This window comes from Dysidea avara, chromosome 6 (assembly GCF_963678975.1).
Source record: "Dysidea avara chromosome 6, odDysAvar1.4, whole genome shotgun sequence".
Lineage (NCBI taxonomy): Eukaryota > Metazoa > Porifera > Demospongiae > Dictyoceratida > Dysideidae > Dysidea > Dysidea avara.
In genome coordinates, this window is record NC_089277.1 from 36,096,910 (window position 1) to 36,111,274 (window position 14,365).

Sequence of the window (14,365 nt, forward strand, 5' to 3'; positions counted from 1 at the left end):
AACTTTTGGAAGCATTGCAGTTCTGGGCCCCAGACTGCTCATATGGTTTGCTATACTGTGCTTGATTTTGATTGTGAAATTTGAGTTTATTCATGTAGCCTTCTGTTCTTGGTGAAAAATCACATCTACTGTTATGGGTAATAAGTTCCCAGATCCAGTCACATATCATACATTAAGTACTTGCGTGGGTGAAGATCATAAAAATATGAGTGCTATTATTTCCATACAGCACTGATAGGAAAATACAGCACTGCATACAAAAAATACAGCGCTGTTGATCACGTACGTAACATTTCAAATTGCTAGAAGTAGCTAAAACGATGCTATCTTTTTGTTTTATGCCCAAACTCTTGTGCTATATAGATACTTACCAATTATCTGATGGCTGAAAACTGATGCGGTTCCAACCTACAAAATGTGTACTCCAAACAAAGACGACCAGAAAGCACAGTTAAAGCATGTTTGTGCAATATGAAAAGAGTCGCTCATGATCAATGGTGTGGTCTTGGCCAAATACAGCACTTGGCTTTGCCTTATGCTGTAGTAGTCTCTCACCCATGCCCTCGTGCTATTTTTTCCATATTGCACTTGTGGCAGTGCTTTAACTAGTATGTACGATAGTACTGTGTATTAAAGCCATGAAGCTTTTAGCTTTTCTTCCCAATAATCACCCTAAAGCCAGCCTTACAATAACTTCATGGTGCCCTGGCAGTATTGGTTAGGTAGAACCAAGCCAAAAAGTGCCTTAGTGCGAGGTAGGCGATCTTCATAGAGAAGTGGCCAGTAGGAAATTCACCATTCCAGTCCACTATTCCAATTCATGAATCTGAATGGTTGTAATATGCATATTATATATACTGCATTGGATATAAAATTATACTGGAATCAACCACACCACTATATGTAGCTAATATATGCTCAAAAATGCTTTCCCAATTTTTAAACCTATTATGCTGTAAAGTGTTCCCATTATGCTCCTAATTATAAGTTTTAAATGTTTCTTATAATTGTCTTTGAACATTCTGTAAGAGTTTTAAATCACCGTTGATGGTTATGTTCGTTCTTTTTGAATAAATAAGCAAGTGAGTCAACACAAGAATATATAATGCACCTATCAATGTATTGCCCCACCCCCTCCCTCAGGCATAATATATGAGGCTATAGTGGGGATTTGACACAGGCGAATGTCAAATGTCCCATAATAGGGCAAACCTGTTGGCCTCAGTTGCAACATGGGGATTTACTCGGGATTTGACATAGCATAGAAAGTTGCAACAAAAAAATACTTGGGTGTTTAATGAATGATCGTCCATAGTGGGGCAGCAGTTTTGTGTCAATTCCCCCTGTAAAGCCCCACTTACGCCCAAGAGAAGGGGGTGGTGAGGCAACACATTGATTGGTGCATAACTAAGTGCTTATCCTAGAAATTGGCACTGCAACACAGCAAAACTGAATGTGAATTTTCCTTTTATATATGTGCTACCCTATCAAAAGTGAAGCACATAATTATATAGTCATCTTTTTTGCTATACATTTGTGTACTGTTCACATACGTAGTGAAGTGGCAAACATGTATGTGCTACTGGAGGAAATGTGTTGAAATACCATTTCCATCATATGTGATCATGTTTTGTGTATTCACAAATTTGACCTATTCTACATATTTCCGCAAACACATATGTTGCAAATTTGACCTATTTTACATGTGTGCTTAATATGCCATTGGGTGTTTAAAAGTTTTTTTGCAGTGCCATGTTTCAGTCTTGACAAACTGACTGTAGCTACCTAATCGACCAAATATCTAGGAGCGATAATATTGGCATACACTCTCATAACAGCCTTCCTGCATGCACAGTCATCTGTTCTTACAAGAGGTATCATTCCATTTAGTGTTTTACTGTCGGTTCAAGCTGGTATACATTATTGAACTGACTTTTGGTTCAGTATCCACTGCCTAAATGTTAAGACTTAGCTAGTATAGTCCATCAGTATCAAAGTGTGGCATGTTTTCATTTTATCACCATGGCCAAGTGTACGTAGCTACTGACATAGCTACACTCGATAGTCTCCAATTAAGCTAGGTCAATTACAAACTTTAAAAAACGTAAAAAAAAAAAATCATTGGCATGCATGCAAAGTAGCAAAGGCTCTATAGTACTGAAAAATCACTCGGTTTGACTGCCATTTTCTGTTATAAAAATTTAATTTCGAATTACGTTCGAATCGAACTATCCCGAATTATATATATTTAGTCTACACTCTCGAGATAAATCACGTGACTACAATTCGATTGTAAATAACGACTATACGAGCGACTTTCTTTGCGTACTATTTGTTATCATGGATAGTATCTATGATGTTATCCTGTCCTCTTTTATTTGCGCTTGAGCTGCTCCAGCAACTCATACCGTTACGTAACTCTTGCATAGTCTGGCGCCGCCTGCCCCTTCGCAAAAAGTAAGGAGGGGCGGGCGGCTAGCTCACCTGATCGCCATTGATCACGGGATCTAACGAATCTGCGTCGTGTATAATCGAACTACTGCACTTACTTATCAACCACTACTGAGGATCGCATTACCCGCAGTTCAAGGTGATGGTTATGTAGTTTGTCGCGATTGCTAGTTGTTGTTTAGTGTATTTGTACATGTTTATGGCGGGCCGGGCGCAGACCTAGTCTCGCGTGGCCAGACCGCTATTTCTCCGTCACGGCGCTTATCGATTAGAGATTATAAGCGCCTACTGCGAAATAGTTTTCCCAGTAGGCGCTTATAATCTCTAATCGATAAGCACCGTGACGGAGAAATAGCGGTCTGGCCACGCGAGACTAGCGCAGACCTTGTGACACCCAATCATTGACTCTTGTGCATATTGCTAAGCTCACAATTAATTCTGATGGGGCTCCTGCACATAGCTACTCATTGCCCTATGACTTTTTGCTAACCCTGAGACCGAGCCTGAAACACTGAAAAGTGAGACAGAACTAAGTGTTCGTATAAGGCCAGGCAAAGTTGATTGTTAGTTTCCCGTTTCCGCCCGCATGGTTTAATAGAAATGCCACAAAATTTTCATTATATGGTTATTTCCACTGCATGGATTTTCACTATAATTTCATTATGCACCTATCAATGTAACCCCCGACTACCACTAATACGGGCTGAGGTGGGGGAAGGTGGGGGATTTGCATTTCTGAAAATTACAATTCCCCACCTACTGGGGGAGTACTGGCGATACAAACCCCGACCAAGTCTCGACCTGCAGACCCCGGGAATACTGGGGCTAGGTGGGGATTTGTACGGTCGTGTAGCGTTGGTCTAGTGATGAGTTAGTTCGAGTGTATTCTAGTATAAACGTAATAGCTAGCACCCAATTCTCTTTCCTAAACTGAAAGCACACATCTTTGCTGTCTGAGTGAATTTCTTTAGCGAAGACAAATCCCCACTATGTCGGGGAAATTTAGCGATCAATTCCCCCACCATCCCCGACCTTTCCCCGCCCTCAGCCCGTATCAGTGGTGGTCGGGCATTACATTGATAGGCGCATTATTGTAATAGTGGGTTTAATTTAGTGTTTTCTTCAAAGTTTTAGCCATAATGAATAATGACCTCCCGCCCGCGTGATATTTTGAAAATCTTGAAACAGGAAACTAACAATCAACTTTGCCTGGCCTAAAGCACTGAACATCATGAGGTTCCCAGTAGATAGGGTACAGAATGCATAAAAAAGTTAATGGTAGAGACACTGCTTACAGGTTTGAACTCAATACAGATTATTATGAACTTTGAGAAAAGCTACCAGATGGTAAAATCCTAGGATTTAAGCATTGTAGCTAATGATTTGTCAGAGTTTGTTAGTTGAATGTATAGACATCAGCAATACATGTTCTATCCTTTCTGTTGAGCTAGGCAGGTCTAGAGCAAAGTTGTTCCATTCATTGCATGGTTTCTTGTGCCTCCTATAATTTTACCACTCTAGCTATCCACTAAACACTCACACACAAAAAAAACTATTTAAAATGCGGAGTTTGATTTACTACAGCCCTAACTCCCTTGAGAATTTGTCAGATTTAAAGCCTGTGTTTAAAAGATTGGTATTTGACCGAGCCCCTGTGAGGAGCTTGCCTGTAATAAAACAATAGGAATTGGGAGGTCTGGCTTGGCTTGCTATAAATACAGCATCCGGCAATGTTTGATTTTCATATCTAGCTAACATATTATAGAGAGCCAATGTAAAGGATGATCAGGAATATCTGTGAACGAGAGTTTTATCATCAAAAAATGATTTATTGATACAAGAATCTTCTACCCCACAGCCGCTATAGCTATTTGTGATGTGAAAATTAAAGTGTGACAAATGGAGAATGCCATAATGAATAGTTGTTTAAGGGGGCATCTCCGCAGTACTGTTTGTAGACTATGTTTTCAGGTTAAGGAATATAATGTTTTGTGCTTCTATTGCCAATGCATTGTTTTTATAGTGTGACGCTAAGGGGGGGAGGGGGGTCTGACGTTAGCGTGACGTTAGCGTCACTATGACGTTAAGCATACCAAAATCAGTTTGGAGATGCCCCCTAAGTTGACCCATGATCAGTTCAGGGTAACACATGCATAACATACCTACATAACCACATAACATGTGACCATTACATCATGAAAAATCACATGTCTTGTGGTAGCCCACAAGTTTGACTGGTAATCTCATGGTCTTCTATATATGGTCTATAGCAAATTGAATCATAACAATTATTGTTTTGTCTATGGATATCCCTAAACTGTTGTGTTTATTCCTTGCATAACTGGGGAGTGGAATATGGAGTGGAATATAGTTTTACTAGTTACTACTCATAGAGACCACCCTGTAGATAATAGCTTCACTTATTATTTTGTTATCTTTGGACTACTTCCCATGGTGACAATTAAAAAAAAAAGTAAATGTTACAAGGTCAAGTGGTTCTATCTCAATGCTTTCTTTTATGATGGGGTTTTCAGGTTTTTGTTCATATCAACGTATGTATATAGTGGTCAATGTGGCCATCACTATGCAACTTTAGGTCAATGTATTAGGTGAGCTCCAATAGGGGTGGTGGGTTGAGGGAAGAGTGAGAGGCTGTTTTAAAAGGAAAGAGGAACATGCAGGGATAAATTATGGGTCATTCAAAACTGGCTAGAATGAAAGGAAATCTACAGCACAAGGCTTCACACTATGGAGTTGTACAGCCACATATAGCCATCACTATGTTATCCAGAGCCCCCAAAACCACTCACACAGCTTGCCACAATGGTTGGGAAAAGTATCTAACAAAAGCAGACCACTAAAATTTTGATAGTGCAGCCTTTTGTTCACGGTGACAAATCAAACCTGTTGTCAAGGGCAATAAGACTGGTTAGATTCGGTCACAATAGTGGAACGGTGGTTAATATGAATAAGAACTGGATGATTATGCATATCAAGAGGTTTACAGACATTTGCTATACTTTTGTCCATAGCAAAAATGCCAGCTGGAACAAGCATGTCCAATACATTTCGATTGAAAAACCATTAAAAGTTTAAATTAATTATCATGCACCGCTTACCTCGAGTCTGTTTAGTAACTTTCCGAATTTGATACGTGTAGAGCAACTCTCTGTGAGTACAATGATACCAAAAGAAGTCCAATTTACGGAAATTTAGGTACGTCAAAATGACCTAAACCAACCGGGTGTAGCAAATTTCTCCATACATTTTGTATTGGGCATTTCGGGGGCATGCAATAAAAGGCGTAATAATTAACCCGCGACACGTGATAGATACCTCAGATTCCGAACCAGATTTGGAAAGAGTAGTGAATAGCGATTAAGATGAGCTATAGCAGAAGGAAATCTAAGCACGTCATTTTAAGGTTGAAAAACACTTACTTTTTCTATGGCAAATTAAATGGAGGATATTTGGAAGGGAACGCTCTGAGCTATTTCGATGTCTTGACAGTTTCACTACTTTAGTGTTACAATGAAACAAAAGCACTGTGAATTAGTTCTACAGGTTAGTTTGCGAAAATTACAGTGTTCTGTGATTAAGCCAAATTATGCCCGTTCCATGTAAAAACTTCTTTATATGGAAAAAATATATTTCGGACCTGTTTATCTTTCCAGCAATTCTTTTATATTTCTCCCATTATGCTCCATATTTTGCTCAAGAATTTATCTTTGTCAATTGACCACGCAAAGCTACAATGTCACCTTAAAGTGACTGTTCTATAAAGTATCTCAATTGCCACTTGCTCTTCCTGCAATTATGTATTGTATCACGTGTGTCTGTTCCATTACCATATCTTGTAATTATTATGTTCATGTCATAAAAATTGTAGTTTTATGGCAGCGTTTTGCTCATCACTTTTACCCACTCATTTTATGCAAAAATTTTGCTGGCAAAATCGATGCATTCCTATGGATGATATACTGGTATGCATTGTATTTTAATGATACCATTACTGTATGAAACAAGTTTAGAAAATACCACCATACCGTCTAGAGTTATGTAGATGACAGCTGATTCATAACATTGTCCTATCATTACCAATGTAAAAAGAGAAATCGATCTAATTATTATTATTAATAACAGTTGAACAGTATCACTACTGAGGCATCGATAGCCAGTTAATAGATGGCCATTGTTGGGAATCCATTCCGTCTGTTGCTATACTCAACGATTGCCTTGCCAGTGGCTGCTACCTACTCCCAGGGGAGGCGCAACCGGTCCAGTCGGTCATGTTTCAAACTGACCAGTTTTTAATTGGGTCTCTTGTATAACTAGGCTAAGAGATTTCACCATCACTATTCGGGTGCATACTTCAAGTTATAACAGCTAAGTGAACATAGCATGAACTGTAATCAGTGTAATGCACTGTACCTGCATGTTTAAGTCCATGAACAATAGCTAGTCATTTGTAATAAAGTCACTGCTGCCATTATGGGACTTACTATATCTCTTGTTAAGTCGTTCGTGTCGGCCTTGTATTCTAAGTTCTTTTAAAACGATTATATCTTAGTAACGAGCTTTATATCATAACAACAATTTTGTGAATTTGGTGAATGCTCTATTAGAGTCAATGAATACAGTCATCATGGATTTTGGTACTATGTATATATACAGAGCATTTCAAGAATACTGTTAAGCAGAAATGCTTAGCACAGCACTACGTATATACACCATAGGGACTAATAAACTTCCTTTAGTAATGAATTGCATGTCAGACGTAGTGGTGTGAATATAGTTGGGATTTTATTAGCTAGATAAACAGCCATCTAACCAATCAATACGTCAAAACAAATAAAGTGATTCTAAGTATATAACTGTTGCTGATAAGAGCACAAATATTTTGAGGTACTCTAATAAAGCAGTCACCCATTTTATATTCATTTTTGTTACATCACACAGCAATCCTTCAAAGAATAATTGTAGGCTTTGATGTTTAGAGTATTATTAGCAGTACTGTATGGAGTAATGAATTCATTGCAACTATGAATCTTGATAATAGCTAGTGGCGACACAGTCCAGACTAGGTATTTGACACTTATAACTATATGATACACTTGTATGGATTTCATTAGTTAGATATATAAGCTACTGGTTGATCCTGTACACATCAATTAGCTCTCAGTACAACTGTTTGTAATATGTTACAAAGCCATTTTAAAACTCTCTAATAGAGCAGTCTTTCGTTTTCAAGTATTAAATAGTTGGTAATGATTGCACTTGGCAACAGTCTATGAATTTTTCAACTGAGCAACTACCTGGTTTACCTTACAAGTATTTCTCACCAACCAACTACATTGAATGTAGTGGGCGGTCTTGCTAGAAGCTATTCCCAATATCCTTTCCTTGAAGGTTACAGCCAAATGTGTTGGGAGTTTCTAGGGTATTTGGGACTAGTGTATAGGTCATCCAGTAAACTGTTGTCATCCATCTTTATGTCAGACACTTTGTAGTGGAAAATAAAAATGTGAGAAGTAAGTACAAATTATTCAAGTGTGTGCCGCACACATCAGAATGCTCCATGCACATCATAACCTGACCACTTCAAAAATTGCTGCTCCGCCCCTGCCTACTCCACTTATAACTCAGTCTTCTTTCCAGTGTGCAAAAGTGGAGATTATACCATCCTCGATTCCGTCAGTAAGGCGAGCACACGTAGTAGACTCTACGTATTTTTATAATTTGTGACATGAATTTCTATTTGCTTGAAATCAACCTGTACTTCGAAATATGCATACTTTCAAAGTTAAATTGAAATTCAGATTTTACCGTTCCTATGAAAATTTCAGATTCGAAAATAACCAGCTATACGGTATGCTCAAGAGCTGACTGTTTTATTAGAGTATTTCCAGACTAATGATAAACTTTACTGCGTCTTTATTGATTTCTACACATTACGATGATAGAACAGTCAGTCACTCTAATAAAGTAGGGACATGTTTATAATCTTGAAAATGGTTTCTATTATGCTTGCATAATTAGTGATGCTTGCCAGCATAATATTAGTGCAAGTCTAGAACCTATTGTGCTATTGAAATTTTCTTTGAGTAATTCTCTAAAAATTTCTCCTATTATATACTCCAACTACGTATGTTCAGTTGTGCTCAAAGTATTGTATATTGATGGCTCTGTTAGCATATGTATCTAATCCTTGGTGTACGAATCCCTAGTGAACGAATATCATAATTGGCACAAGCCTAATAACTTTTGTTCACTAAAAAATATCATTTCATGTGCATATACGCTTTTGTCATCCATACATGTACATTACAGCACGATGATGCTATTGTGGATGTGTTTGATAACACTGATTATCACCAGTCAACATGTTCATAGTAAAGTGATCACTATCAACACTAATGGTGGTAGTGATAATACTACATGTTGTGTTGATGGAGAATGTGACTGTTCTTCATTGTCAACTGCTTTGACTAATATAACCAACAACACCGTCATCAATATTACATCAGAATCAATATCATTAGATGATGCTGTTGAGTTGGGATCCAGTAATCTAAACAACATCACAATAGCTGGTAATGGTGCGTCCATCTTGTGTAACAATAATGGCAGTGTGTACTGTGATTCATGTGATAACATGTTGATTGAAGGGATCACATGGGACAGATGTGGTATTCCTGGGACAGTTCCTGCAGGACTGACAATTCATAACAATGCCAACGTATCACTATTAAGCTGTACCTTTCAAAATTCTCAGATACGAGCTGTTACCTTACAAAACATTCTAGGATATGTAATAGTTGAAAAATGCAACTTTTTATCAAACAATAATAGTTCGTTGAGTGTAGGCGGTGGGACTGGATACAATATAGACATCGTCATAAGTGATACAATTATTTCTGGAAACCAAATTTCTTATTACTCTGTAGTCGATATAGTATCAACTGGTATTCTTTGTTCACTTACTTTGAAAAATGTAAGCATATCCAACAATGCAGTTTATAAAGATTTTCGTGCTTCCCTTGACAGTGTTTCAGGAGTTTTTTCATCTCGACTTCAATGTGATGTCACAAAGATAGACATGGTCCATGTAATTGTAGATTCTAATGTGTGCAAGTATGATGAAGGAAGTGCAGTATATATTGCGAGTAATGCTGCTAACATTTCTATCAATGATAGCAAGTTTACTAATAACACATCTGTACTTGGTTCAGTCATTTACTTTGATTTTAAATATGCGAGTGGAGAATACGCAACACTTTATAATACAACAATCACTGGCTGTACATTTGATAACAATTTAGCAGATCATAGCAATGTTTATGTTGATGGGCATAGAGTACCCGCACTGTCTGTGAAAGTTTATTTGAAAGGATCTAACTTTTCGAACAATTTTGGTGTATCTTTGTTCTTAACAAAATGTAACTTGGTGTTATCTGGGGATATTCTCTTTGTAAACAACACTGCTAACAGTGGACCAGCCTTGTACCTTGATATGTTGAGCACTGCTATGATTGATGATGGAGCAAACCTTCTGTTTGTCAATAATTCTGCTGTGTCAGAAGGAGGAGCTATATTTGTTGAACTGAGCCATGACTGCCTTCAAAATTATTCCATATTTTCATTTTCTTCTGATGCTGAAGCAGAGGTGTCCTTTGTAAACAACATTGCTGAAGATGGTCCTAATGCTATTTATTTCAGTGTATTCAAATACTGTAACTTAATTGTTAACTCCAGTGACACAAGCTCCATAATGCATGTACCTTATCAGTTTAACTACTCACAGATCATCAATGGTACACTTACACATGTTCCTACTGACTACAATTACACTTGGTTAAATGTCACTCAATTCCCTGTTGTTACTTCACCACATCAACTGAAGTTGTATGGTGATGACATTCAGCTGATCAGTAATAACACTTATTTTGTTGGTAACAAATTTTTTGGTAGACCTGTGACATTTCATGGCATTGTTCTGGATTATTTTGATAAGCCGGCTGAAGTTACACGATTTCGTTTGACCTGTATTTACTGCTCTAGTAACTGGTCATTACTCAACACATTCCTTTCAGTTGACAATGTCTCTCCATTAAATGTGATCTTAGTTGGAGAAGAGGTTGTAAACAATTTCAATGTAATACTTAATTTACGTTCTTCGGTCAACAGCATTTATAACTTAATAGATGTAATACTCATAGTTGAGCTAGTACCATGTCCTGTTCACCCCGGGTATTACTACAGTGACACATCTAAGGGATGTGTTTGTTACCATCATGATATGGTGGAGTGTTATGAAGGCTACAATGAAATCAAAAGGGGTTACTGGTTTGGTGTTGTCAATGGAATAGTAACCACAACATTGTGTCCTAGTCAGTATTGCACGTTTGCTAATCGTAGGAAGACTAGAGATGGGTATTGTGAACTACCAGATACTGTCGATGATCAATGTGAGCATCACAGAACTGGCACTGCTTGTGGAGAGTGTAGTCCAGGATATACTCTAGCATATGACTCTTCTGACTGTATCAGTATAGACTATTGTAGTACTGGAATGACAGTGTTAGTGGTAGTGTTGACCTGTTTGTATTGGATAGCAGTTGTGGTTGGCGTGTTTATCTTGATGTATTTCAACTTTCAATTATCATTAGGATACTTATATGGAATAGTATACTATTACAGTTTAACAGACATCTTGTTGAATTACAACCCTTACATTTCTACGTATGCCATTCAGTTTGTAAATATACAATCTGGTTTTGTACAATTAACTCCTCAAGTTCTACGGCAGTTCTGTTTAGCAAAAGGAATGACTACCATTGACCAACTCTTCATCCACTCATTTCATGCTGGTGCAGTTTTGACTTTATTATTAGCTTTGGTGTTAGTTACAAGATTTTCCCGAAAAGTGTCTGCATTTATTAGACGTTGCATCATTCGCATTTTGTGCCTACTTCTGCTGCTAGTATATACATCATTGTCATCCACTTTGCTACAGACACTGAGGCCGTTAACTTATACCGGTATTAAAGAGGTGTACACGAATTCATCCCCTAACATAGAGTATTTTCGTGGTAGACATATGCTTTATGGCATTGTGGCATTGTTCTGTGAAGTAGTTGTAGTGATTGGTGTACCAATGCTTCTGTTGGTTGAGAAATTACTTAACAGAAAGGTTAATCTAGTCAAACTTAAGCCAATTCTAGATCAGTTTAAAGGATGTTACAAGGATAAATATCGCTGGTTTGCTTGTTATTATATGATATGTCGTCAGGTGATCATGGTACAGATGATGGTGCTTGGCACTGACGAGAGCGATTATTACAGTATGTTGCTACAAACAACTTGTGTTATTATTGCTGCTATCCACATATGGTTACAGCCATACAAAAATAAATTCTTAAATCTTTTTGATGGGATAATTCTTGTATTGATTGTACTTATCGTCAACATTAATACATTTGATCTGCCACCATCTGTTACAACTGATTTGGTACTAGTACTAGTTATTCTTCCACTAGTTGTGTTGTGTGCTGCTGGTATCATTAAAAAAATCAAATCTCTCAGGAGGAGGAGGAGGCATCATTATGTTGCCATTAATGAAGAAAGTGATGAGGATGATGATCAGAATGCAATGAGGTAAGGCATACATATGATAAAGTGTGATGTTTAATTGTGTCACCTTAGAAATGTCCAAAATGATAGAAACCCTTATCATCAGATTCAGGAACCTCTTCTTGAAGTTTCAGCTGAGGTCAACAACTGAATAGCACTGATGAGATATATACCTACTGTTTGTTTGACGTCATTAATTTTGCACAAATTTACTGGATACCTGTATGTTTTGTTTGCCATAATGTCATGAATGAAAGTTTTGAAATTTTTCTCCAAGTCAAGGAAACCACAAGAAGTTATTTATCACACAAATATATTACAAATAGTAAAATGCAAGAGATTTAAGAGTGGTGCTGCGTGGTAGTGTAAATTAGGTACACACAGTAGTAACATCCTCATTATGATGAGGCAAGGTAAATTTATATTTCCCAGAACATTTGGATGTTAGCTATGTTTGATACCAAGTAATGCATGGCACGGCACGGCATTTATTATTTGCAACACAGAAGGAAAAATTCAAAGTGTGTTGTGTCACATGGCATAGTCACTGTCAGGGCTACAAATCTTAAAAGTGCCAATCTAATAACCATAAACTGCTAAGAATAGTACTTGAGAGACAAAAGAAAACAATCACGTTAACTGAAGTTTTGTGTATAACAACACAATGTCATGTAACTGTTGATTCTAACAATGGAGTAGTTACTGTAGCAACCGGTTTGAATAGGAATAAGAATGTTAATGATAAGACTTTATCAGTTGTTTCTTCAGTGTTTAATGGCACTGTGCTATCTGTACAGTGTGTATCAGAATGGAGTGCAGCAATATTTATCAGCAACTCATCTTTTAGTAATAACTTTTAATTTTAACAATAATTCTGGTAACTCCATATGCATTGTCAGAATAAATGAACAGGAATTAAGCGCTAAAGATGTGTGCACCTATACTTTAACGAATGTGGTAATAACATTGTTTTTAAGACTACAGCAGATACACTTGATAAAGATAGCCAGGAGGTCTCTGGAATTTTGTCAGTACATCTGTGTACTGTAAATATGACTTGTGCGCACCTGGAGTCTAAATTAACGTGTTTTCTGATGCTAAAGGTGGAATGGTATATATTCAGTGCAGTATGCATGTGGCAGTGTAGTGTTTATAGAATGCACATTCATTGACAACCAATCTATCCGTGGTGCGATGATACTGATGTATCTGGAATCCTCACGTCAAATTGTTTTAAAAATATTTGGGTCGTAATTTGAAACAGCACATTCCACCATAACATGGCCGATGATACCATCATATACATTGATGTCGATTGTTCTAAAATTAATATGATGTAGATGTAGCTTTACAGGCCTAGGATTCAAACTTCACTGATAATATTGGTGGATGCTTGTTTGTACCATAATGTCAGGTTGATTTACAAGAGCAAATATTATTTAGCCATAATGCTGCTGATAATGGAGCAGCCCTGTATCTTGATGAAGGAAGTGAGCTATGGATGCATGGATCAACTTCCCAGTTTGTTAACAACTCTGCTGCATTATATGGGGGAGCAATATTTGTTGACCTGGGTGTTGGCTGTGCTGATGATGATGTAGTATTTCACTGTAGTGGCTGTGATGTCAACTTTACGTTAGCAAAAGTGTCATTTGTAAACAATGTTGCTGGATATGGTGGCAGTTCTGTTTATTTCAGTGTTTCTAAACACTGCAATGTGGATGTAAATTCCAGTTATACTTCTTCTGTAATGAATATACCGTATTATTTTGACTACTGGCAAATCATCAATGGCACACTCACCCATATCCCTACTGACTACAATTACACTTGGTTAAATATCACTCAATTCCCTATTGTTACTTCACCACATCAACTGAAGTTGTATGGTGATAGCATTAAACCAATCGAGAACAACAATGCTCAACCTAATAACAATTCCTATTTTATCAACAATAAATTTCTTGGTAAACCAGTGGCTTTTGAGGGTCTTGTTTTAGATTATTTTGAAAAACCTTCAGTAGTAAGTGAATATCACGTACAGTGTGTTGACTGCTCTGCCAATTGGTCTGTGACTACTGCTCAAATAGAAATAGACAACATTTCTCCCCTGAGTGTGACATTGGTAGGAGACAGGATTAACAACAATACAAATGTTACTCTCAGTTTAACATCATATCAGAGCTTCTATATGCCACAATCCCATACAGGTCACTCTTGTAGTTGGATTAGTGCCGTGTCACCAACACCCTGGATATACATACAGGGTACAGAAGTGTGA

General features: G+C 37.4%; 2 protein-coding genes across 2 annotated transcripts in view; both read left to right on the forward strand.

The window, feature by feature from the left end:
- The window catches only part of LOC136259160 (uncharacterized), a 66,408-nt gene extending 58,235 nt beyond the window's left edge, over window positions 1-8,173 (forward strand). The window contains exon 8 of the mRNA XM_066052600.1: window positions 8,164-8,173. The gene's annotated coding sequence lies outside the window, so the exon portion shown is untranslated. The remainder of the gene's footprint in view (window positions 1-8,163) is intronic.
- LOC136259158 (uncharacterized) lies at window positions 2,489-12,360 on the forward strand. Its single transcript, XM_066052598.1, has 3 exons — window positions 2,489-2,590; window positions 8,782-12,108; window positions 12,157-12,360. Exons 2-3 carry the CDS (start codon window positions 8,786-8,788, stop codon window positions 12,233-12,235), a joined length of 3,402 nt encoding a protein of 1,133 aa, XP_065908670.1. The 5' UTR covers window positions 2,489-2,590; window positions 8,782-8,785; the 3' UTR covers window positions 12,236-12,360.
- The last annotated feature ends 2,005 nt before the right edge of the window (window positions 12,361-14,365 follow it).